Raw genomic sequence first — 26271 nt, forward strand, 5'->3', positions numbered from 1 at the left:
AAGCGAGTTGACCATACTTGCCACGAGGCAGACCCAAGATTGGAAAATTAACCTGCAGTTCCAGAGCGCAGGGCTCATTCCATCATATAGTAGCGACATGCGGCCAGAAACAAAAGTGTCCCTGGGGCTCCCTCCCCTGGGCTCGAACCCGCGATCTGAGCTCCGGCTCTGGGAGGCTCCGGCCACGAGGCAGCGCCCCCTGCGGGCCGCAGTGCGCAGGCGCGGCGCGCCCGTCCCGCCCCCGCCCCCCTCCACGTGCGGCGCACACCTCGCGCTCCCCTCCGCTGGGCTCGCCTCGCGCCTCCCTCCCTCCCTCCTCCCGCCCCTCCGGTCCGGGCCTCCCATTGGCTGCGGGCTTCGTCCCTCCGACCGCAGCCCGGCAGGCCCCCGCCAGGCCGGAAGTCCCGCCCCGCGAGCGGCCGTCCGCGCCGCGGATTGGGCCAGGCGGCTGTCAGTCGGGGCGGCGGGCCCGAGTCGGCGGCGGGGGCCCGGGGTCGGTGCGCGACCCGAGCTGGCGGCGGTTTCCGGTTCCGCGGGGCTGGCGGGCGGGCGGGCGGCCGGGAGCGGCGGCGGCGGCGCCTGACAGACAATGAGGGCGGCGGGGCGGCGCTGAGCGGCGGCGGCGGCGGGGACGGCGGCGAGCGACGCGGGGCCCGGGGGCGGGGCGGGGCGCCAGCCATGGACAATCAGGTGAGGAGCGGCCGCGCCGCCCCAGCGCAGCCCGCGCCGCCCGCCCGGCCCCCTCCTCCCCTCCCTCCGCCCTCCCGCCCGGCCTCCTCGGTCCCGGCCTCCTCGCCCCCGCCCGCCCCGCTTTGTGCGCGCCCGCCCGCCGCTCCCCGGCCTTGCTGTGGGGCGGGGGCGCCCCTCCCCCACCGCGACCCCGGCCCGGCCCGGAGCCCCCGGGACGCCCCTCGCAGCCCTGGTCCGGCCCAGATCCCCTTGGGATGCCCCTTGAGACCCCAGTCCGGACCAGACCCGCCCCAAGGGCCCCCCTGGGAACCGTAGTCCGGCCCAGACATCCCTGAGACGCCCCTTGAGACCCCAGTCCGGCCCAGAGCCCCCCTGGGGACCCCAGTCCCGCCCAGAGCCCCCCGCGACGCCTCTCGGAACCCCAGCCTGGTCCACAGTCCCCTGGGATGCCCCTTGAGACCCCATTCCTGCTCGGAGCCCTTATAAGCAGCCCAGAACCCCCTGGGATGCCCTTCGCAACCCCAGTTGGGCCCGGAGCCCCCCTGGAATATGCCTCGGGACCCCAGCCCAGCCCAGATTCCCACAGGCACCCTGGAGACCCCTCAGATTGCTCAGATCCAGCCTGTACCAAGTTTCCGCTCTGGATCCAGGGCTGGTTTGTGTCTCCTTCCCTCTCTGAGCCCGCAGCGTCTTCTCCCTTAGACCCTGAGGTTTGAGTCCCCCCAGAACCCCTGGGCCCTTGATCTGCAGACCCCTCCTTCCTGGAACCCAGGACCACCCTAAACCTTCTTACTCCTCACCCTCTTCCAGGCCTGCACCCTGTCTCCCCGCTGGTGCTGTCCCTGTCTCAGCCTGCACATCCCTTTCCCCTGAGACCCTGGCCAGGGCCTGTGTCTTTTCCCACCAGTACCCGGGTCTGCGTTGAGTGTCCCCCTCTTTGGACCTGGGCTCGCTTCCTCAGACCTGGAGCCACCCCGCTGCCTCAGCCCCCTCTGGGGTCAGGCTCCCAGAGCCTGGGGGACTGTCTCTTTCACCTTCAGACCCTCTCCTCTTAGACCAGGCCTGGGCGCAGTTTCTGCTCCTACCTGGAGCCCCCATACCCTCCAGACGCCGAATGCCGCAGCCCCCTCAGCTTGGGCTTGCTTTGCCCCTCGGACCCTGATGTCCGCTTCCCCACGTTTTTCCCTAGTTCAGATCTCTCTCCTCAGTTGGTTCCTCCAGCTTCCGCCGGCCTCCCTTCGCAAACCTGGGGTCTCCCCAGAACCCCCATGCCTCTCTCCTTACGTTCAGGGTCTCCCACTTGGTCCCAACGACCCCCAGCCTCATGCTGTCACTTGTAGCCACTGCCCTGTCTCCCCCGCACCCCATTTTCCCTGCCTTCCCCAGCATCTTAGAGCCTCCCCCGAGAGCCTTGCTCCAAACCCAGGTGGGTCCCCAGCCTCCCTGAACTCTCCCCTCGATCCGGAAACCTGGAGCCAGTCCTGTCGGTACTGGTAAACCTCAGGCCTTTCTGGCCTCGGTCCCCCCTTCCCCAGCCTTGTGCTTCGGTGCCCAAGCCCCTTTCCCTCCTCAAACCCTGCACCACTGCGGCCCCCAACATGGGGTCGTTCATTTCCTCATCCTCCTGTGCTGCCCCTGGCTTCCAGGGGCGCGAGGCCAGGAAGGGCGGCGTGGGGCTGTGGGGGTGGCAGCTGAAATCGCCGCCGTTAGCAAGGGCAGGTTGGGGCGTCCCTGGCTGCTGGCGCCACTGAGGCGGCGGCTTTGTCTGGGAAGGCGCTGTGGGGCTGCGGGATTTCAGGGGTGGGGGGCAGGAGACCTCCCCCCTGCCCATCCCGGCCGCCCGTGCTGGCACAGGGTCCCTGATGCACGAGCCTGGGGCCCCTTCTCACTATGATTAACCTTTAGGCTGCAGTGGAGAGGTGAGGAGTTTATCGCAGTCAATGAATGGTGGATTTCTGCAGCCTGGTGTGAGTTCATTTCCCTTGAAGGGACAAAGCCTGCTGCCCCAACTCTGTATTGACTTAAAAAGACAAAACAAAATGTACCTCCGGGGTCCACTTTCAGCGAAGCCCGCCTTTGGGAAAGTCTTGTTGGACGCACACAGGCGTAGACCATGGCTGCCGCCTCCCACCCACCCGCTGGTCCCCGGGGAGCTGCCTTGGGCCCAGGTGTGTCCACTCCCCTTGTGACCTGCTGGGCCCCGGCTGGCTGGGCCGTTGTCATTTATGTAAGTGCAGTGGGGAACAGGCTGGGAGATAACCGTCTTGCTCTGGTGACTTGGTGTCTTGGTGCCTTGGTGTCTTGGACTGGTGAACGCACTCGACCCGAGAGAGTGAGGTCACCACTGCCCGGTGCGGCAGCCACTAGCCCCCGCGGCTGTTTAAATGGAAACGAACCACAATGAAAAGTTGCCCAGTCGCAGCAGCCATGTTTTAAGTGCCCAGTAACCACCACTGTTGAGGGACGGGCCATCTCGTTGGGCAGCGTAGAGATAACCATTCCATCGTGGCAGAAAGTTCCCTTGGGCAGTGCTGGTCTAGAACATTGCCGAAGCATTTGCACGGGAGCATGTGCCAGCCCTTAGTCTGATGCTCCAACCCCGGCTGTGTTTTCATGCAAATTGGGGAGAGCCCAGGAGCTCTGTCCCTTTCCTACCGGGATGGTGGCCCCTCGGGAGACAGGAGAGAATGGTGTCTTTTACCCACGTAGGTGAGTTGCCTGTCAGTCTTCCAAGAGTGACTTCTGGGGCATGGGAAATGCTTTGAACCAGCTTTCCTTTTCTGCCCCGAGATGCTCCACACCTGTTAGTGCCTCTGTCTCATGGGAAACAACAGGACTCTCCCCCGAGGGCCTGCCTGCCTTGGGAGCCTTGATTCTCTCCACCTTCCTGCCATACTCTCTAGAACTTTCAGCCCAGCTAAGAAGGGGGATTCTGCGTTGTTGGCCCTGGGCTCCCACCTTCTCTGGAAAAAGTCTGGTCCCGTCACCCTCACCCATCTGTTTGCTTTCTCCCCGACCCCAAGCCTGTACTTAGAAGTCCATCATCCGTGAGACTCGTATGTCCTTTGGGGGGAAGAGCTGATGTAGTTTTTGTGGGGAGGTCTTTGCTCACCCTGCGGTCGTGTCTGGGAGGCGTGTGATTTCTCTCCAAGGATGGTGGGGAAGGAATGGGCACGGATGAAGACTGAGCAGATGCCGGAAAGATCAGGAAAAGAGCGTGGGGGGGGAGGGGCTGTCCCTGGGGACGGTGGTTGCCTAGGGAGCTGGAAGTGGTGTCAGCGTCTGGGTGGTCCTGTGCTCCGCAGCCCCGGGGAGCCCTCTGCTCACAGAAGCGTCGACCCAGTGCATGAGACAGTGGAACCGACACTCCTGGTTCTCGCGAAGGCTCTCCCAAGTCTGCGTTTGGGAACGGCCGCCTGTGACCATGCTCTCTTGTTTCCGAAGGGGAGGTTTGTTTCAGGCAGCAATGGCCCATTTTACAGATGTGCAAATGGAGGGCCTGGTGGGATTCTGAGGGAGCTCCGTTCTTCCCCCAAACCTTGTGTAAAAAAGCTCAGAATTGTGCAGAGAGCGTGGGTCATTGGGCTTCTCCCCAACCCAGCTCTGAAACTATGGCCGGACAGCCCACCTGCCCAGTTTTTTGTCCTAAAGTTAATATGGTATAAAGTCCTGAGGGCAGGGACCAGAGCCCTCCTCCCTCATGTCCCCCGAAGTCTCTAACTCGAAGTTTTGCACTTATCTTTGCCAACTGTTGGTTAAATAAAAATAACTAGGAATCATCTCCTTTGTAACCAGGCCCACCTGGCCTGGCGGCAGATGCCTTTATTGGGGTTGGGCGCTTCAAAAGTCTCGCAAGACTGCTCCCTGGAGAACTCCGGGGCCACCCGGCGCGCCATCTCCAGGCATCTCACATATATCTAAAAATCCCCTGTCCCACGCCTCCGCAGGGAGCGTCGTCTTCCCAGGAAGCAGAAAGCTCTAAAGCTTGTGGGTGGATTTGCCTGTCCTCACGGTCTGCACACTTGTCCTTAGAGCGTTTCCAGAGAGCCATTCACTGAGCCCCTTCGTCATTAACCTTGTGCCCTGGGTCAAAGGACACAGTGGAGCCAGAAGAGGGGTGTAGGTGCTGGCTGCCAGCCCTGTGTGTGCCAGGGCCTTACGCAGCGGTCACTGAGAGGTCGAGGGACATCGGTCTTTTTCCGTCTTCGTCCCATTCTCGTCCAGGGGCTGCTCCCGAGAGCGCCCGGCTGGGTCTGGAGGGAGAAAGCTCTGCATGGAGTGTTCTCTTTGGTCTGGAGTTGCTGTCGCTCCGTGGGACCAGCACCTTGTCCCATCTGTGCCTGTGTGGACCACGTTGCCAGCAGCCCTGCTGGGTCCGTTCCAACTTGGCACAGCCGGCACAGGCTGACAAGGGAAAAGGCCCATCCACGCGTTCTCCTCCTGGGACGGGAGGCAATCAGATGCCGTTGCCAGACTCCGGGTGTAATTATACCACTTGGAAAAGTGCAGATTCCCAGAGGGAAAGGCATCTGTTAGAGAATCCCCACCTGAAAATCAGGGGGAGTCGTGCAGACGAACTCGGTGTTAAAGACCTGCCTTCTGGGGCCTGGCTGAGGGCGGGGTTTGTGGGATGCAGGAAGGATCCGATGAAAGGGCTTTGAGGCAGGAGGAGCTGGTGGCCCCAGGCTGGCTCCTCCTCTTTGCCAGGTCATGGCCATGGGTCCATGCCCGAGGGGTCTGTCCTCTAGTGAAGAAGTGCCTGGGAAGCCGCCCTCCTGGGTCCCCTTGCCTGGCTTACAGGAGTCGGGATCCCAGCCCTCGGGTTCCACATGCCCTCTGCCAGTTGGCCAGGAGAGAGGGCAGTGCCCAGTTGAGGTCCTCTGCCCAAGCGTGACCATCCCCAGATGGCCCTCACAGCCCCTGAGGCTCCACGTTCATCTGCAGGTCTTTGGGAACATTTCCCATAAGTGAAACAGTTAACCCTTTCCGGGACAGGCCTGGAAGGTTCCCCTTGTTCTGGGCTTTTCTTGGGCCAGTGGGTGGCGCAGTGGCCCCCAAGATGCCAGGACATGGCAGGCACTGAGGCCCGGCCACTTCCAGCCTCCACTCTGGAGGTTCCACGAGCAGCTGGCGGGACTGGTGAGATGCGCCGTTCCGAGGTGGTGGTGAGCTTCCCCCGACCAGCCCTGAGCCTCTACCCGAGCGCCCTTCCTGGAGAAAGAGGAACTGACTGGTTTCCGTTCTTGGTCTGGGGGACAGGGAGGAAGTCCAGGTGGAGAAGGCAGGAGACGGGAGCACCTTGGGGCTAGAATCGGCCTAGCCATGCTAATAAACCATCGAGACTCGACAAGTCCACGCAGTAGGCCAGCGCTCAGCTGCCTGCTTGCCTCCAGTTCAGTGTAGCTTGGACGTCTTACTGAATCAGTGATTTCTTTTTTCATATAGTGGCCCAGAGTCCGTGTAATCCCGCACCTTTATTTCCTAGAAGATTCCAGAATTCGAGGGCGTGCTCCTCTCCTGACCCTACCAGCATACACAGGGTGCGGAAGGCCGGGCATTGGCACCTTGAACCTGGGGGGCTGTCGGGGCTGAGCTGGTGCCAGCCCCCTGGGGCATAGATGCTGCCCAGGCAGAGCTGTGGGCACGGCCTGCTGGCTGCAAAGATTCCCCAGCGCCGCTTCGGAACCTTCCTGTTTACTTTGGCCTTCGGAGCGTTTTTTTGGCGCTTGCGTTTTCCCCCTCTCCGATGGCACTGTGGTGTTCCATTCTTTCACAATCACTGCTCTGCTGCTCCTGTGCCCTGGGTGGGACCCCCACATAATCAGACGTGCCGGGAAGGCAGCCGAGGTTGGACCCGCCGGATCCGTGAATAACAGACTCGGAGGAGGCGTCTCATTACGTAGGAGTTAACGCGAAAGAAGCGAAAGTCATCTGCAAAGTGTGTTACTGTTGTTACGATTCTACCCATTTGCTTTTCCACCTGTAACCCTCCCGGCGGTCCAGGGATTCGCTCCCGATTTCTCAGTGTGAAGACTGTAGGGAGAAAGAAAGAGTTTGTGACACACACAGAAGTGTGTATGGTGATTTGCAGCCCGTTCGGGATAATGTAAATATTGTTTGGCTCTGTTTATGCTGCTCGTCGTCCATGAGCAACGCCCTGCACAGAGATGCTTGTGGTCAATGTGATCATTACTTGTTTATCCAGACTGTTCGTCCTCCCTCTCTAGCTTTTGGTGGGGTATTTCCTCTTGGATGTCCCAGTCCCCCGCCCCACCATGGCTTCTCTTCGGCAGCATCCCAGCGACCTGGCTCGTGGAGTTATTTGAGTGTCCTCGTCTCTCCTCCTCCACTCTTTTCAGAGCTCTCCCGTTTCAGGCTCGACTTAAACTCCCTTTCCAGCCACTCCCTCTGGTCGCCTTCTCGCAGGCTTGTTTTTGCTGTTGATCTGTCCTTTTCTGCCTTCAGCCCAGCCTGGGGACGAATGGCTGGCGTACTTTTACTCAGATGCTGTTCCCTCGCATCCATCAGCCGCTTGCTATTGGCTGTCATTTGTGTTGTGTTGAATCTAAACGCTCCCTCCCAGTCGCTGCCCCTCCTCCCAGTGGGCCCGGCCCCCGCGAGGCCCTGCTCTTTTCCCGTGGAGCCCCCTCCACTGTCGTCTATGCCGACGAACTCCCTGTTTTTACAGCTGGCCTGCTCGGTACCCAGAGCCTCCTGCCAGCTCTTCCAGACGTCGGGACCACCCTGGCCTTATCTGCCACCTTGGCCCTTCCCTCTTGGAGAGCACTGCTCGGAGCTCGCTGAGCTAGGAAGGCTCTCGTTTAATGCATGCAGCGTTATTGATGCCTCGTGTACTGTGGTTCCAAGATAGAGGCTCAAAGGACAAGCGAGGTGTGACCCCAGGAGATGGCAGCGGGCAGCCCAGCAGCCGGGGCGGGCCAGAGTGGGCACACGGAGTTGGTCCACAGACTGCTGTGGGACTCTGAGGGGCTGGTGGGTTCCAGCGTGGCAATCAGAGGGCGCTCTGGGGAAGGTAGCACTTGAGCTGGGCCCTAAGGGATGGGTGGAATTTCCATGAGCAGAGAAATGAGTGTAGGGCGCCCAGGCTGCAGGCCAGAGGGAGCGGAGGTGGACAGGGTGGACGCTCCGGGTGTGTTTTGGGATGGCTGGTGACCCGTTGAGCTGGAATGTGGTGTGTGCATTTGCCGTGCTTCCTCAGTTCTGAGCCTGTAAGGCATGCCACCAGCTTAGTAGCAGCTTCGTGTGTGTGCGTACGTGTGTGTGTGTGTGTGTGTATGTGCTTTGGGTGGGCCCTCAATACATGAAACTTCCATGTGCATTGCAGGGTACACTCCAACCTCAAAAGGGTTAAAAAGTGGAAAATGATGAGCATCTCAGATCAGACTTGAGGAAACACACAGGTGGGAGACGGAGGGAGGAGGCCAAGGAGACGGAGGGAGGAGGCCGAGGAGACCCGAGGAGATGGAGGGAGGAGGCCGAGGAGACCCGAGGAGACGGAGGGAGGAGGCCGAGGAGGGCCGAGGAGACGGAGGGAGGAGGCCGAGGAGACCTGAGGAGACGGAGGGAGGAGGCCGAGGAGACGGAGGGAGGAGGCCGAGGTGTTGGGCTTTCTTCTGAGGGAGTGGTGAACCATTGAAAGCTTTGAAACAAGGTGAGCGATAGGCTCCGTCTGTCCTGCTGTCAGGCAGTGACTGAGCAGCATAGGAGGGCGAAGAGGGAGAGAGGACACTGCTGGTGGGGTCTCGACGGGATCTGGGAATGTCAGAGCAGAGGCAGGCACAGGAGGCACTGGCCGTGGGGTGCACGGGGTGGGAAGGGGGTGGGAATGCAGAGCGGGAGGCTTCTGGGCTGGGGCCCGGGAGCCTGGTTGGCTGGAGGGAGGGCCGGCTGACGGAGCCCAGCGTGGGAGCTTCGTTTGGGAAGTGTGGGGTTGCCGTCTCTGCCTGGCCTGCTCCTGGTTATCGGAGCACTTGGGACCAAGTGTCCGCGTGGCCTCTGCTGCCTCGTAACGTTCTTGCACTGGATACTAGGTGTCAGTCTGTGTCCACGAGGAGTCGGGGGGGATGGGACGGACCAGAGTGGGTGTTTGCAGTAGCTTCCTCGTGAGAGGTGCTGGCCCACCCGGGTGTAGCGAGTGCTTTGAAGGTCTGTGGCTTTGTGTGCAGTGGAGTGGAGCCTGTACGAGCTGCCTTATGCTCCAGGGCAGGCAGAGCATCAGACACGTTTCAAAGAGGGGAACCTGGCAGCCGAGGCTGCAGGTCCGCCTGGGACCTGGCCCCAGGGGGCTTCTTGCCCCTCCATTCTCGCTGTGAGCCACTGTTCTGCTTTTGGTGCCAAGTGGGTGCAAGGGCTCTGGACCCCAAGGGTCTCTGTTCTCCAGGAGGCACCCTGGAGGGCGGAGGAGGACGAAAATGCTTTACTAAGAAACTTGGGGGGCTTGACCAGGGAGGCACGATGGCAGAGGGGCCAAGGGAGCAGGTCCTGGGGGACACACCCCTGGGCTTGAATCCGGGCCGCCCCGTGCCAGCTGAGCCACCTCACATGTGCCTCTGCCCAGCTCACTCTACAGGTGGGGTTCCTCACCTGCAGATGAGGTAATTGCACTCCGGGCCGCATGATGAGTTCCGACAGTGAAAAATCTGAGACGGCAGACGATGTGATGAAGAGTGACAGGCGTCGGGGGGACACAGAACTGTGTTCAGATTGGGTGGTCAGGGAAGGCTTCCCTGGGGAGGCAACAGCTGAGCCACTGAGACCTCAGTGACTGGAAGGAGCCAGCCATGGGAAGGCCTAGAGGAAGAGTCTCCAGGGCAGAGGGGGCAGCAGGTGCCAGGGTCCTGAGGCAGGAATGAACTGGGCATTTGTTGGAGGAATAGCAGCGAGGCCGTGCGCCGGCATGGAGAGGATGAGAGGGAGGACGGGGAGGGGTCACTGGCTCGGAAGCCTGGGGGCACTGCTCGGGGTCTTTTCATTTCCTGTGGCCCTTGTAGGTGACGGGGTGGGACAGCTTGCAGTCCCCTGCTCTGGGCGTCGCACTGATCCTGTGCTCGCCTTTCTCCCGCCAGTGCACTGTCCAGGTCAAGTTAGAGCTGGGACACCGCGCCCAACTGCGCAAGAAGCCCACCACGGAGGGGTTCACGCACGACTGGATGGTGTTCGTCCGCGGCCCCGAGCAATGTGAGATCCAGCACTTCGTGGAGAAGGTGGTCTTCCGGCTGCATGACAGCTTCCCCAAGCCCAAGCGCGGTGAGTGCCCCAGCCCCAGCCGGTCACCCCCCTCCCCTCCCCAGGGAGAGCAGGGCCCACGCCGTGAGCTCCCGGCTCGGGCCCTCCGCACGCTGCTGAGAAGCCACCTAGCTGGGATGCGGCCCTCCTCTGACCCTAACACGGGCCCCCTCCCTCCTTTCTGCTTCTCCTTCGGCCATTGACTTAATCCTACGAAAAACCCAAAGCAGGTGGTGACCGTGTCTTGTGTCATCACCCAGACTCGGGCTCTGAGGAGTGTCCAGAGAGTGGAGTCAGTGGTAGTGGTGGGAAGGGCCACGGGTGCCCGCCTGGTAAGAGATCGGAGGTGGCTTCCTGGACCCACGCTCGTGAGAGGCCATCTGAAGAAGTCATGGTGTTTGGGGCAGAAGGCATGAGAGGGGGCCACCCTGGTGGCGCAGCAGTTAAGTTCACATGTCCTGCTTCAGCTGCCCTGGGTTCGCCGGTTCGGATCCCGGGTGCGGACATGGCACTGCTTGGCACGCCATGCTATGGTAGGCGTCCCACATATAAAGCAGAGGAAGATGGGCACGGGTGTTAGCTCAGGGCCAGTCTTCCTCAGCAAAAAGAGGAGGATTGGGAGCAGGTGTTAGCTCAGGGCCAGTCTTCCTCAGCAAAAAGAGGAGGATTGGGAGCAGATGTTAGCTCAGGGCTAATCTTCCTCCAAAAAAAAAAAGCATGAGAGGTGCTCCTTGTTAAGCATGAGGGCCTCATTCACGCCTCCCACTAAGATTGGGGGCCCGGGGGCCTGGCAGCCTGATGGCTGAGATGGGAACTCTCACAGCTCAGGGGATCAGAGAACACTTCCTGGGGAATTTGACGGGGAATTTGGGAACAAAGTTGGTGGCCGTCCTGTGAGCTCTGGGGACCGAGGCTGAGTGTGTTTGCTGGCTACTGAGTCCCCACCGTTGGGGGCGGGCGAGCCCCTGCCCAGCTGCTGACCCCTCGGCTTGCAGGCCAGTGGGTCAGGGCCCTGGGGGGGAACCCCTGAGCCAGCGCGGATGGTCTCACACTGAAGCAGGAGCAGCAAGTGGCCTGGGGGCCTGGGCCAGCAAGTGGCTCACAGTCGAGTGGGGAAATGACACATGTTCCCGAAGCAGAAACTTCTGGTTCAGAAGGGACGTCAACTCGAGATTCCTGGTGGCCTGGTAGCCGTTTCTTTCTCTTCTGGGGCCTTCCCTCAGCGTTCAGCTACCCCTTTCCCTCACTTCTCTTCTGAGCCTTCCCGTTCTCCCCTCTTCCTTCCTTCCGCTCCGAGCCTCGTGGAGGAGAGCGGATACAGTGCTGACGTGGGCACATGGCTTTCAGGCTCCCGCTGAGCTTTAAAGCAGGGGTCCGTACCCTGGGGCCCGGGCTGGGTGGGCGCTGCCTGTTTTTATTGGCTCTCAGCCACGCCCATTCATCCAGGCGTCGTCTGTGGTCCCCTTCGTGCTGACGGCCAAGTAAAAGCTGTGGCTGGCTGCCTCCCTCGCCCGTTTGCTCAGGCGGCCTCCCCTCCAGGTCCTCCTTCGCCGTCTCCCTCACCCGCCCTCTCCCCTTTTCTCCAGAATGGGTCCAGGATGGTGATTTCCAGCCGCCTTTAGACTGTTAATTTCCTCTTCGTCCGCCACCGGGTCAGTGACCAAGCGGCTAGAAGAAACATTAATAGTGGCCGTATTTATCGCTCGCTCTGTGCCGTGGGCTCTGCTCGTGACAGCAGGGTGCTTGTCGCAAAGCCTGTGTGCAGCCTGTGCACAGACGGCCGCTGCTTCAAATGTATCCAGTAGTGAGTGCCCTGTTCACTGTTTGTCCTCAGTACAAATGGGTCAGGTTCAAGAGGAGCGAATTTCTTACCAGACTCCAGCCTCTGAAATGATAGCTTATGTACTTAGAAAGTATCTCTTTTTTATTGTTTCCTCTTTTCTGTGTGAGGAAGATTGGCCCTGAGCTAACATCTGTTGCCAATCTTCCTCTATTTTATGTGCGATGCCGCCACAGCGTGTCTTGATGAGCAGTGCTAGGTCCGTGTCCGGGATTCAAACCTGCGAACCCTGAGCCGCTGAAGCGGAGCACGCGAACTTAATCTCTACACCACCGGGCCGGCCCCAGAAAGTATCTTTTAAATAAAACACATAACAAACGGAGCAGAAGTGTGCAAGGTGGGAAATTGGCATTTCCCGTCCCATCGCAGCCGTACCTCTCCAAACTCCAGGGCAGCCTTCTGGTGCTTTCTGGATGGTGTCCTTCCTTAACACCTTAAATTAATAGAAGCTAATTTGCTTCTTAGTTCTTGATTTTTCAAGTAAAAAAAGCGTTTATTAACTTCCGGGCGTGAAAGTTAGGCTTTTCCGTAAGCTCCGACACCTTTTGTCCACCACCGCCTCTAAGTGTCTCAGGGTCCAGGGACTCATTTTGCTGCAATTGTCTTTGTGACTTTGCATAATGAGCGAACCTGCTTACCTTCGGGACCCTCCGCAGAAGCCGGGTCTAAATCGAAGTTTCTTTGCTCAGAGCACCTACTCAGCCACATGCTTCTGAGCCGTCTTTCTGTTTTGCTCTTCTCAGCACCGTGTTGACGTATTATATGTTTCATTAATCATGTCCATCTTGCCCCGTCCCCCGGGTGGGAGCTTTGTGTCTGCTCTGTTGTGCTGCTCTCTCCCCCGAGCTGAAAGGAGGCAGAAGGCTCTTACTAAATGTTTGTTGAGCGCATGGGTGGGTTCTTCAGCCGGGTCAGCTTTGGTCCATGTCTTCTGACTTTCCGCTCAGAAAGAGAAGGTAGTGTGCCCCCTTATCTTTCCTTGAACCTTACACCTCTCCTTTCGGGAGCTACACTTGACATTGTTGAGGTTGTTGAACAGGAGCCAAGCGTTCTGCTCGCGGCTCGGAGACTGAGTGTGAAAGTTCGAGACCAGCAAACGGCGTCGACTTTCCTGACTCTGTTCACTGTCAGGCTGGTCGGGATGCCAGGATTTCCCACATCCTCCCTTTGAACTCTGGGCCCCCCGGGAGGCCGCTCAAGGTCATGTCAAAATGAGATGGGTTCTTTTTTTGTCCTTCTAGGTTAAAATGTGGCCCTCTTTGTGTCGCGTTTGGGCCGTGGCTTTATGAATACGCTCTGCTGTTGCTTTTGCCCCTCATCCTGTGTCTTTGTCGTCTAAAGTGCTTCACCTGTTTCGCGTCCTCCCACTCATCTCGTTTGTCGGTGGCGTGTTTTCGCCGGGATGTTTCCTCTGGCTCTCTCCATCTTCCTTCTCTAATCAGGACTGGCTCCTCGCCAGGCCACCTCTTTAGCCATTGCCCCGGGACTTTCCTGTACGCTTCTCCTGGGGAGTTTATTTATTACCCTGTGTTTTGGTTTATTTTCTTGTTTTACTGGAGTAATTTCTCAAGTAATGTCCCAAGAGATTAATTACTTAGCAGATTCCTAGAAAGGTGTGTGGGAAATAAACTCTTTGACACCTAGTATATTTGAAAGGGCTGTTACTCTGTTCTCACACTTGAATGAGTTTGGTTGGATATAATATTCTGGTTTGAGAATGACCATCACTTAGAGTTGGGTTTTTTGTTTTTTGGTTTCTTTTGGTGAGGAAGATTGTAACATGTGTTGCCAGTCTTCCTCTTTTCACTTGAGGAAGATTGTCGCTGAGCTAATATTGGTGCCAGTCGTCTTATTTTATTTGTGGGACGCCACCACAGCCTTGTTAGATGAGTGGTGTGTAGGTCCACGCCCGGGATCCAAACCTGCAAACCCTGGGCTGCCAAAGTGGAGCGCCCGAGCTTAGCCACTACGCCACTGGGCTGGCCCCCGACTTAGGAGTTTTGACAGTATCGCTTTGACGTCTTCTGAGAAGTCTGATGCCAGCAGGTTCTCATGCTATTGCAGATGACCTGTTTCTTTTCCCTCAAGAAGCATTTAGGGCTTCTTTATGACATTGTGTCTGGGGTTTTCTTTGTTTGTTCACCGTGTTGGACATTTGGTGTCCTTCATTTTCGCTCTGGAAAGTTTTCTTCTGTTTCTTTGACAGTTTCTTTCTGTCCATTTATTTTCTCCTGCTGGGGTGCTCACTACTTAACTTCCCTACGTCTGAATCTTTTCGTCTGTAAAATGGGAACAACTGGCTGTGCCTCGTGAGGTGGTTGTCAGGATTAAATGAGTTCATGCGTGTGCGCCGCTGAGAGTCGTGGCTGGCACGCAGTAGGTGCTTTGTAAGTATCAGCTGCTGTTAGCCGTTCTTCATCTGCTGAATTGTGTCTCCGGATCTCACCCTTTACAAAAAGAGTCTTTTTGCTCTGCCTGCTGGGAGAGTTCCTTGACTTTATTTTCCTCGACATTGTGTTATAAAACTGTAAGAGCCGTGTTTGCAATATCTAGGAGCCGTTTCTTACCTCCAATTTTCCTTTTTTAAAGTATCTTGTTTTTACTTGTTGGGCGTCTCTCGGATCTGAGGACATTCGCTCTAGGTTTTTGGGGTTTTTTGCTGTTTCCCGAGTTCTCTTGTGGCCACCAAATTGCTCCTGTCTCCTTGGGCTCTTTGCTGCAGGTGGAATCTTCCTGAGCGCTCCGTTTAGGGCAGGGCGGGTCCCGTTGACCAGTGGGCTTCTGGTCAGGAGCCAGGCCCCCAGGGTCCTGAGCGAGCAGGGCTTTGCTCTGGGCTTCACTTTTGTACCGTGAGCTGTAACGTCCTCCGGACGGTTGACTCTGCTCTCAAGACGTGGAACCATCTGGATTTCCCCAGGGGGAATTTGCCTGCCCGAGCCTGGGTGGGGGTAGATGGCGGGGCATCCCTGGGGCTGTGGCTCTGAGTAGAGCCTCTCCATGTGGCTTTTTTAATTGTTGCTGTACTGGGCTAGAAGTCACACATGATAAACTTCCCCCTTGTAGTCTGTACGATTCAATGATTTCAGCGTGTTCCTGAAGTTGTGCAGCCGTCACCACTGGCTCCAGAGCATGTTCCTCACCCCAGGAAGAGACCCCTTGCCCGCCCTCGGCAGCCTCTTCCCCCCGCCCCAACTTGGAGCCCGTGGAGGCGCCGCCCAGGCCTCTCGGGGTTCCGCACCAGCGGGCTCTCGCCTGCCCCACAGCGCCCCATGGCATGTTCTGGGCTGTACCTTCTTCTTCCTGTCTCGTTGCCGAGTATGCTCTCATCCACTTTCTGCCTTCTAGAAATTTCTCGACTGCTCACATCATCTCTGTCCCTCTTCACCCCACTGGCTTTATTTCGTGTCATCTTTGTCTCACTTTGGTGGCCGTGGCTCTCAGGTGGGACAGCAGGCGAGTGCAGCTCTGTGTTGGTCCGGAAGCCCATATTCCATGGCCCCTCCTCTGTGTCTCTGAGGGGATGGCCATTCTTCAGCCTTGGAGGGCCTGTCGTGTTTGGAGGGAGGTTGAGAAGCATAGGACAGCGTCCCTTCCCTGGAGGGCTTTGTAGTCTGCTAGGGACGTCGAGATCAGATGTGACGTGTGTATTGGAAGGAATACTGCCCTCAGCGGAAGTAGGAGACCTGGAGGTCAGAGGCCAGGGGGAACCAGGTCTGTCCCTGCCAGGAGGTGGACCCTAAGGGCTGACGGCCTTCAGCCTGGGGGCGGGTGGGGAGGAGGTGGGCGTGGGCCCAGTGTGCAGCAAGTCCCCAGGCCCCTCCCGGGCCTGGACCACTCACACCACCCTCCTGGGTCGGGGGATTGTGTAGCGAGGTCAGGCCCCATCCCCGCCTGCTCGTCTCCCACTTTCCATCCTGGAGTCATGAGTTCAGTACTCGAGGGCCCGCGGTTCCAGCCCTGGGCTGACCCTGGGCGCAACGGACAGGCAACACAGTGCCCAGTCGGTATGGGCGAGCAAAGCACCAGGCGGGCGGCTCTCGTGCGGACCCCCTAAGAGACCCCACTTCCCTCTCAGTCTGCTCAGACGGTCCAGAGACTCGCAGAGAGGCGGCCGTGACCTGCCTCTCTGTCCAGGTTACTTCCTGTCCTGGACCAGCGCCTCACTTGGGTGGAGGACCCACCGGAGGCGTGCGGCCCGCTCAGCAGTATTTGACAGATGTTTCTTGAATGTTTTCGGAAGGTCTGGCCCTGGTTCCATCCCTGTGGATGTAACGCTGAGTGAGCCGGCACTTGTAGGCCAGAGGTGGGGACTGAGAAAAGTGGACAGAGCAAGCACAGAGGCCTGTGTTCGAGTGACACAGGACACATGACCTGGAAATGGGGTGGCTGCTCAGAGAAGGGGTCCTGGAGGAGGGGATCTGTGATCTCAGAGGATCAGTGTGGCTGGATCCTAGGACTCAAGGCCAGGCTGGTGAGAGATGAGGCTGGAGGTGATGAAGCGCCTGGCAGGCCCCCTCGAGGGGTCAGACTTGGCCCTGAGGGCAGTGGGTAGCCACCAGGGGACAGATTTGTGATTTAGGATGATCCTTCCAGCTGCCTGTGCGGAGGATGCTCAGGAACGAGCGTGAGGCAGGACGGCCAGTGAGGTGCCGGGCAGTAACCCACGTGAGAGGTGGCGCCTGGGCTGGAGCAGAGACACAGGATGCCGGGGTGGTGGGGCGCGCTCAGAGTCTTCTCTAGGCGGGCCTGATAGCGCTTGCTGCGGGGAGCTGTGGGAGAGGGAGGCGTGTGCGTGACCTCAGGCCTTGAGTGAGTGGCGGATAGCCTGGGTCCTGAGCTGCGGGACGCTGGGGAGGTGCAGATTTAGGAGGGGATGAGGAGGTGCTTTGGGATGGGCGGCATCTGATGTTCCCATCCAGCACCCATGGGACGATGGCCTAGGAGCAGGAAGAGACTGGCTGGAATAGAGATTTGGGGCTGGGGTCACCCAGGACGGCGTCCCCAGGTTACCTGGGTCAACCACCTATTGACCTGGCCCGTTGTCCCATGGGAGAGCTGCTCCTTACTTGCAGGTGATGCCACTGACTGAGGGTGATGCCACCCCCGAGAGTAGGCTACGAGGGACAAGAGGTGTCCCCTACTTGGCCTGTGTCAACATCCTGCACCTGGCACTGTGATGGTGGAGTGAAGGAATGAATGAAGGAACGCAGTCACTGCTGCGCTTGGTGGCAATAAGGATTCATGTGCAGGTCCTGATGGCAGGTGACAGTGTTGAGAGGCTGCTCAACAGAGGCAGCCGGGGCCACTGCTGATCTCCAGGAGGGTGTGCTGTCGTGGGTCCTGTGGCCGTTTGAGGAGTGCCTTTCCCCCGCCCTGGGGGGGCAGGCAGTCAGTTGAGCAGGCCTCGCCCCCCAGCTGCGTGCATGGTCCTGCTCGCCGCAGCTTTGCCTCCAGAGGGGTGCAGGCTGGAACCGTAGGTACACACTGAGAGCACTGTGGGGCCCTGGCGGCCGGGCTGCTCCCCTGCTGCCTGCGGTCCGAGGACTGGGGGCCGGTGCAAGGCTGCCCAGCCAGCCCGAGAGGCCCTCGGTATCCCACACCCCCCTGCTTGCCAGCCTTGTTTGGACGGTATCTGAGATCCGGGAGATATGTGAGATACATGATACTCGACGAGATAGTTGAGAGCTGAAGTTTTTTTTTTTTTTTTTAAGAAAACTCTTGTAGTGTTTTAATTTAAAAAAGTCATGTTTCATTATGTTCCATGCGCTGTTTTCTGGCAATTTCTGGCCCACTTAAGGTTTACCTTACAGTCCAGACACACGTGCACGAAGGGCTTAGGCAGTGCAGGGTGTGTGTTCTGTCTCCCAACAGTCGTTGCCTCCTGGGAGGGAGGGTGGAGGACGGGAATCCGATGGGTAGTGTTCTGACTTTTTTCTTAGAAGCGGGAGAAGAATGTTGCATGTTACTTGCACAGTGACAGCGTAAGTGTCAAAACATTGTCGGTTCCTTCTGGAGGGCGAGCTTGCGAGAGTTTATTTTACCTATACTTTGCTGTTCTTCTGGGTTTCAATTTTTCATTGTTGTTTCAATCTCTGGGGTAAACGAGTCGGTTAGGCTTTTGTCATGCACTAAAATGGAACCCGGAGGGAGTTGCAGGCTGGGACGGGACCGCCTCCATCTCCCGGCATCACGTCCTGTGTCTGAGAGAGCGGTGGAAGGAGGTGGATGCTGTGGAGGGCACTGCCCTGCCTGGGCGACTGGCCCCCCGGGTGTCCCCTTGCCCCAGTCACACTCACATGCCCTGAGTCGGTTGCCCGTGCGCGGCTGTGGCTGGCTCGGCTGCTCTCCTGAGCTCGTCTCCGGCCCCCTCTGCTCTCCATCTGGGGTGTGACCAGCTCACCTTTCTCCTCTGCCCTTCTTGTTCCAGTGCCCCCTTTGGCAGGGGATTTGGTGCTCCTGGGGGCGCCGGCCTTCTGAGAATCCTCAGTCCAGCGGGCCTCTGAAGCACAGAGAGGAGGCAGGGAGGGTGGTTCGCTGTTGCTGCTGGCGGCGGGGCCTTTGAACAGGCGGGGAGCTGACCATGCGTTTTCCCTTCCTTTTTAGTGTGCAAGGAGCCCCCCTACAAGGTGGAGGAGTCGGGTTACGCTGGCTTCATCATGCCCATCGAGGTGTACTTCAAAAACAAGGTAGGATCCTGGAGAGGTGGCCGAGGGATGCACACTTCACACACAGGAAGTCAGACCAGCGAGGGGCGGCCGCCAGGACGTTGGGATCTCGGAGGCAGAGGCATCCATGTTAGAGCGCGGGTGGGCGAAGCAGTGTGTCCATCTCCCCCTGGAAGGCGGGGCTGGCGACCCGGGCTTGCTCTGATGGCAGGCAGGAGGGCTTCCGGGGAGCTCCCGGGCCACTTCCCGTGCAGCCGCCCTGAAAACGTGTCTGGTCCCCTGAGTCAGCAGCGACCTGCCATGACAGGCCAGGTTCCGTGGATGGTCCTGGAGGGTTGGTCACCGGGCCTGAGTAGTGGCAAAGATCCGGAAATTGCCTAAATGTCCACCAGGATGTGACTGGGGCTAAATTTATGGAGCATCTTCTGAACAGAATCTTTGATAACCTGGGGCCGGGGGAAGTGTTTTTAGTATTGTCAAATGAAAATAGCAAGTTATCTGTATGTTATTTATAGAAAAAAGGAATTGTATACATCAGAAATGGTAGCGAGGGTAATCTGAGTGGTGGCATCACAGGGGCTTTTGTTTCATTTTCCGCCACGCGTATTTCCTACACATTTATAGCAGAAGGAATACGCGTGTCGTCTTAGTCCGTTCGGGCGGCTATAACAAAATACCGCAGACATGGCGGCTTGTAAACGACGCACGTTTCTGGCTTCCAGGTCTTAGAGGCCTGGAGTCTGAGATCAAGGTGCCAGCACGGTAACATGAGGGCCCTCTTCGGGGTCACAAACTTCTCACTGTGTCCCCATGTGGTGGAAGAGTTGAGGGATTCATGGGGTCTCTTTTTAGAGAAGTGCTGACGCCATCATGAGGGCTCCGTTCCCGTGACCTGATCTCCTCCCAAGGCCCCGGCTATTAACACCATCACATTGGGGGGTGGGAGTCTACGTGAATTTTAGGGGGACACATTCAGACCATAGCTTTTTTTTTTCCCCAAAGCCCAATAATTAAAATTTAAAAATTCCCTTCCTGGCGGCCTGCCTCTGCTTCTTCTCACAGGCGCCACCAAGAGGCCAGCATGACCTTGCCTGGCTCAGAGGTGGCCTGGCCGAGGCACCAGTGCTACTACACTGGCTGCAGGCCCAGCTCTGCCATCTTTCAGGGACGAGGCCTCCCTGGGACGCCCACGGATGCCACTGCTCACTTGACAGTCTCTTATTTATACCGGGTTGTTCTGTAAACCACCTGGCGTCCAGGGCCTCTGGGGATGGGGCTCAGGTGTGCTGCCCCGCTGGGAGCCCGGTGACATTTTAGCAGGCGCGACTCAGCGGGATTTGGCTGTGGGGCCTCTCGGGCCCAGTTCACAGAAGCCTGGGTGATCCCGAGGCTTTTGTAGACTCGAGGCCGGAGAGGCCTGGGGACCGGCCCCGTCGAGAGAAGAGCAGGCTGTCTGCGCGGGCAGGAGCCCCGTGTCTCTTCGGCAGGCGCCTGGGGGAAACGTCGGGAGCGTGGGGAAGCGGGGCACGGACTGTGAAGGCAGGGGCAGCGGTGCTGGGCAAGTCCCGGGGCGGGTGTGGGAGGCTGTGGACACAGCATGGTGACAGCAGCCCCGCCCCCTGGGTGATGGGGAGACCACGTGAGTCCCCCTGTAGAAAGCTCTCCGCAGCGTGTGCGGACGACGGGGGCCTGTCCTCAGAGCCCCAGCGTGTTCTCTCGCTCAGGACGAGAGCTGGGGTCTCTCCTGTGCCCTGCATCCTGTGACTGGAATCCTCTCTTCTGGTAGTGATTTTGCCCTCCGAGCTGTCGAGGGCCGCCCTGCACTGAGGGCACCTGGAAGGCGAGGCCCAGCACAGGGAGCCTGTGGCGCGAGTCAGGTCATAGGTCCTGCAGGGCGGCGTGTGGCACGGTGCCAGGTGCTCTGCTAGCAGGTGCTGGTTAGCCTCCGGACAAGCCCCAGAGGAAGGCGATCCCCAGTCTGGGATGAAGGAGCTCGGGGTACCCAGTCACGTGGTCCAGGTGATGGGCAGAGCTGGGATTCGAACCAGCAGAGCATGTGGTCGTGTGTGCACACCCATTGCTTAAGTCCCCGAGGCAGACGTGACCTGGAATGACAGCCGTCACAAAGTCTGGTTTCTCCTTACATTCGGGCAACAGGCACAGTATTATTTTATGTATTGTGTTGTGCAAATATTGTCTAAAGGTGGGTCCCTGCTTTAGAAGTTTTGTAAAGATCAGACTAGTTGTGGAAAAGCAAAAACGAAAAAAGGTGCTTTTGCAAAAGCAGCTTCCGCAGTTGGAATCCTGGTTGGAACAGGGTCACTGTGAGTGACCTGGTAATCTTCTCCCCTCCCGGGGGCAAGGGTTGCATTCGCAGCTAAGGGAAGTTGGGCTCGCAGACGTAAGCAGGGGGCAGTGACTGGACAGGTTGCTGCTCTGGGCCTCAGTTTCTCTGGCCCTGAGCTGGGCTTCCTCACCGCATCTGTTCCTCGGGGCTGTGGAGAAGGTTCAGAGGGAGGCAGATGGCAGGTCCCCCGGCCCAGTCCCCAGCACGTCCAGCCCTTCAGCAGCGTGTGTGGCCTCTTCCCCGTTAACCCGGTGAAAGGCCGCGTGGAGGAGGCGGCCCCTCCTGAGGCTCCCAGGCCCAGAGCAGCTGGAGGGTCCAGAGACGGGGAAGGCGGGGGTTTGGCTTCTCTGGTGAGGGGGCGGCTCGACCCGGAGCAGAAAAGGCTGTCTCAGGCCGGGACCTTTCCTGGCATGCGTGCGAGGTGTTCTTGGCCGCGCTTGACCCTGGACATGGCACCGCCTGCGGAGGGAAGGGGTTCTGTTGGACGTGGTGTGCGGCGCTGGGGCTCCTCTGAGGCCACATGCCTTTCGACCTGTCAGCAGGACGCTCTGTTACAGATAAATCACTCTTTTCCTGAGAGGAAAGAACATGGGGGCTTTGTCTGGTCTCAGACGCACAACACGTGCGTCGTCGAGCCGTTCCTCCTCCCGTCACTGCTGACACCAAGTGCACAGCGTCTCTTCCGACGCCGCCTCTGCAGCTCTCCGACTCCAGACGCCGGCAGAGGGTCCAGCAGGCCAGTGCGATTCTGACCCTGTCTACTCGGACCAGCGCAGACCCCGTGGGTTCAGCTCAGCCCCACGGGACTGTCCTCACTGCAGATGCCGGTCGTACGTCCAGGCCTCCGCGCTTCTGACCGACCAGCTGTGGATCGGGGCTTCCCACGACCCCCTCCGCAGGTTCTGTAATTTGCCAGAACAGCCCCAAAACTGATAACACTTGCCTACTGTTGCCGGGTTACTGTGTGGGGTACAATTCCAGAACAGCCAGAGGGCAGAGATGCACGGCAGGGACAGGGCAGGGCTGCGGAGCTTCCACGCCCTTCCTGTCCACGCCCCGCCCCCAGCACCTCCCGTGTTCACCTCGGCGAAGCCCTGCGAGCCCTCAGGTTAGGGGTTTTAGGACACCTTCATTGTGCAGCCCTGGTCGATTGAATCATTGGCCACTGGGGACTAATCTCCAGCCCTCTCCCCGCCCCGGAGGTCGGGAGGTGGGGAAGAAAGTTCCGAGCTTCTCATCAAGACTGTCTTTCTGGGGACGAGCCCCATCCTGAGGCTGTCTAGGGGCCCACCGAGAGTCGCCTCATTAGAACAAAAGACGCTCCTATCTCTCAGGAAATTCCAAGGATTTTAGCAGATCTGTGCCAGGAACTGAGGACAAAGACCAAATATCTTTCTACGACACCACAATTGGAAAAACAAAATTTTTTGGGGGAAGGAAGATTGGCCCTGAGCTAATATCTGTTGCCCATCTTCCTCTTTTATTTTTTTCCTCCCCAAAGCCCCAGCACATAGATGTATATCCTTGTTGTAAGTCGTTGTAGCTCTTCTATGCGGGGTGCCTCCATAGCGTGGCTTGCTGAGCGGTGTCTAGGTCCACACCCGGGATCTGAACTGGTGAACCGTGGCCACTGAAGCAGAGCACATGAGCTTAACCACTCGGCCACAGGGCTGGCCCCTAAAAACAAATGTTTTTAATTAAGGTGTAATTCACGTAACATACAGGTAACCATTTTGAAGTGTGCAGTTCAGTGGCATTTAGAGCCTTCACAGTGTTGTGCAGTCACTGCCTCTCTAGTTTCAGAGTTTTCATCTCCCCGTTCCTCCCACCCCCATCTTCTGGCAACTTCTAATCTGCTTTCTGTTCTGTGGATTTGCCTAGTCTAGATATTTCACATAAAAGGGATTGTACAACACGTGTTGTTTTGGGTCCAGCCTCTCTCGCTTAGTGTCATGTTTTCAAGGCTCGTCTGAGTTGTAGCGTGTGTCACTGCTTCATTCCTTTTTAAGGCTGAATAGTATTCCGTTGTACGGATGGACCACATTTTGCTCGTCTGTTCATCCATGAACGCTTGAGTTGTTTCCATGTTTTAGCTCCTGTGAATATTGCTGCTGTGAACATGCGTATGTGCTTTGTCTTTGAGACGCCGCTTTCAATTCTTTCAGATATTTACTCGGAAATAGAATTGCTGGATCATAGGGTAAATCTAGTTTTCATTTTTTCAGGAACCACCAAGATGTTTTCCACAGCAGCTGCACCATTTTCTTTCCCACCAACAGTACACAACGGTTCCAGTTTCTCTGCACCCTTGTCCACACTTGTTTTCTCTTTTTTTGATGGTATGCATAATAATGGGTGTGAGGTACAGCAGCCATCTCCATCTAGTTCCAGAACATTCTCTTCACCCCAAAAGGAAGCCCTGCACCCATTAAGCACTTGTTCCCCATGTGACCTTCGTGTCTGGCCTCTTTCACTTAGTTATGAGTTGATGCACATTGTAGCATGTATTGGAACTTCATTCCTCTTCATGGCTGAATAATACTCCACTGTATGGATATACCACAGTCAGTGTATCCATTTATCCGCTGATGGACATTTGGACTGTTTCTACCTTTTGGCTATTGTGAATTGCCTAGTGCCGTAATCTAGTGCTGCTATGAGCATGTGTACATATGCTTGTTTGCATACTGGTTTTCAGTTCCTTGGGGTGTATACCTATGAGTGGGATTGCTGCGTGATATGGTAATTCTATGTTCAACTTTCTCAGGGACCGCCAAACTGTTTTCCACATGGCGGAACCATTCTACAACCCTACCAGTGGCGTGAGGGTTCCAGTTTCCTCACATCCTTGCCAACACTTACTTCCTTTTTTCGTTTATAAATTTTAAAAATTAGAGCCATCCTACTGGGTGAGAAGTGGTGTCTCATTGTGGTTTTAGTTTGCATTTCCCAAGGGACTAATGATGCCAAGCATCTTTTCAGTGCTTGTTGGCCATTTGTGTATCTTCTTTGAAGATACGTCTGTTGGTGTCCTTTGCCCATTTTTGAATTGACAGTTTGCCTTCTTGTTGTCGAGTTGTGAGAGTTCTTTACGTGTTCTGGATAGGTGCCTGTTTTTATATGCATGTTGCTGGGCAGCATAAATGGGTGACATGAACTTCCCTGAATTGGGAGCTCGAGCTCATCAGTGGGGATCTAGATGGTTGCCTTCCGATCACCTGTCAACCCAGAAGCTTCTACAACCTGTGGCTGAATCGCGCATCTGCGAAGTGAACTGGGGTTGGTTGTGGCCTGGGAGAGTGTGCTGGGTGCCGCCGCAGAACGAGGCTGCGCGTCCAGGACAAGTGAATGGGGTCCTAGGCGAGCTAGGACCGAGCAGGTGAATGGAGTCCGGCTGAAATGCTCCCTTGATGCCTGCTTGTTGTCCCCGAAGTGGCCAGGGGTATTTGAAGCCCTTCATTTTCCAACAAGTGAGTTTCATCTTGTCCCCTGGCTGTCTCATAGAAATATGCAAACCACGCGTGTAATTAAAAAGTTTTTGGTAACCACGTTAAAAAAGGTCAAAACAGGTAAAATTAATTTAACCCAATATGTCCAAAACATTAGCATTTTTTAAAAATTCCTGAGGTATTTTACTTTCTTTTCCACGCTACTTCTTCGAAATTTGGTATGTGTATCACACTTCCTGCACATCTCAAATTGGGGACTAAATTTTATCAGAAAGACCCGATCTGTGTTTCAGTTCCATAATGTTCACAGGCAAAGAAAGAAGCAGGTTCACAAACCTGAATTGCTCCAGATGCATGTAAAGATCTTCTCATCACTCAGCCGAGGAGGGACTGTCTCATAGTCATGATTTTTTTTTTACTTTTAATTTTGAAATAATTTTAGACAGAACAGTGGCAAGGATCGCACAGGGGGTTCCCACACAGGCCACATCCAGCTTCCCCCAGTGTCATCCTCTTCTGTGACCGTGGGACACGATCTAACGAAGAAATCAGCCTTGGTACAGGACTTCCCATTGCAGACTTTATTTGAATTTCCCCATTTTCTACCAACATTCCTTTTCTGTTCTAGAATTCACTCCATTGTGGATTGTGACAGTTTCTCTGCTTTTCTTGGCTTTCGTGACCTTGACATTTTTTTGAAACGTCCTAGCTGGGCATTTTGAAGAATGCCCCTCCATGTGGGTTTGTCTGGTGTTTCCTCGTGCTTAGGCGGGGTTGCAGGTTTTGGTAAGGAGACCATCGAGGTAAAGAGCCCCCCCTCGTCACATCATGTGAGGGCGGACCTGATCGTACGTTGACTTACTGCTGGGCTGTCTGCCCCTTTCCTCCATTCTCTGTGCCCGTCTGGACGCTGTTAGAAGCGAGCCCACACTCGGGAGAGAAACGAAGCTCCGCATCCTGGTGGGCAGAGTCAAAGCCGCGGCAGTAACTGCATCTGTTAGGGGGAGATGCTGTGACACTGTGCAGAGCGCCTGTTTCTTCTTCACGATTCATGACTAGTGTCGCCCTCCATCAGCGGTGAGCTGTGGTGATTTCCAGTTCATTCATTCCTTCTGCGCTTATTAACCAGAATTTTTCTGTAACAAAGAATTGTCCTGTCTCCCTCATTTGTGTATTTATTCAGTCACTTATTTATAAGAGCATGGGTTGTTGGGTATTTGGTTTTTCCCTTGGATTATAATCTAGTCCTATTGTTATTTATTTTGTTGTTCTCACTCTGGTTGATGGGAACTCTCAGGTTGGTCCCTGTGCCTTTTCATCGTGTCCCCGTGGTTTTTTGGGTGCTTCTTCACTTTCTGGTGCCACAGGTATTCCAAGCTCATCTTGGTTCTTCCCTGCCACAGCCTTCGAATCAGCCATTTCTCCAAGGAGCCCGGGTCCCTTTTCTTGGAGAATGGTATTTAAAAGCCATGATCTGGGAGCTGAGTGTGCTCATTGCCCCTGGGGTGTCACTGCCTTTGGGCCCCTCCTATGAGAGAGCCGGGAGACGTGTGTGTGAATGCTGACCGCCCTATCTGTTTGTCTCTCTGTGTTCTGTCTGGGTATAAATTAAAATGAACATCCGTTCACGCCGACGCCTCCGACTCCAGTTGAGCACCACTGAGTTTGTTCTTGCCACCCTCCCTTGCTTTGTTTAACTTCTTTCTCTGAAGGGAGAGGGCTGGCTCTCATTATCTACAGTGGATTTCCTTATTTGTTTAACTTTAGTATTCCTCGAAAGTAGTTTCAGAATTGCTAACCAGGCCTCCTGTGAGAAGTAACTTCACCAGCTCGAGGACGGTGCCTCCAGCTCTTTTTGTCTTTGGCCTGCAGTGTCCAATTGCTGAGAACTCTGCTTTCCAAAGGTGTTTCTGACTTTGCCTCCACCTTGTACATCTGTAATGCAGACTCATTAGTCAGAGTCTGCGTCCCGAGTTGGGTCCCCTCCCCGCCCATCTGGTTGTTATTATGATGACGATGATTGTAGTTTGTGTT

General features: G+C 56.8%; 1 protein-coding gene across 4 annotated transcripts in view; it reads left to right on the top strand.

Moving 5' to 3' along the window:
* Window positions 1–474: 474 nt before the first annotated feature.
* The window catches only part of MLLT1 (MLLT1 super elongation complex subunit), a 57895-nt gene continuing 32098 nt past the window's right edge, over window positions 475–26271 (top strand). For all 4 annotated transcript variants that reach the window (XM_046685574.1, XM_046685575.1, XM_046685576.1 and 1 more), the window contains exons 1-3: window positions 475–690; window positions 9777–9957; window positions 18380–18462. In XM_046685574.1, the coding sequence (XP_046541530.1) occupies window positions 679–690; window positions 9777–9957; window positions 18380–18462 (276 nt within the window). In that variant the 5' untranslated portion in view covers window positions 475–678. The remainder of the gene's footprint in view (window positions 691–9776; window positions 9958–18379; window positions 18463–26271) is intronic.

This window comes from Equus quagga, chromosome 14 (assembly GCF_021613505.1).
Source record: "Equus quagga isolate Etosha38 chromosome 14, UCLA_HA_Equagga_1.0, whole genome shotgun sequence".
In the NCBI taxonomy this organism is placed as follows: Eukaryota; Metazoa; Chordata; class Mammalia; order Perissodactyla; family Equidae; genus Equus; species Equus quagga.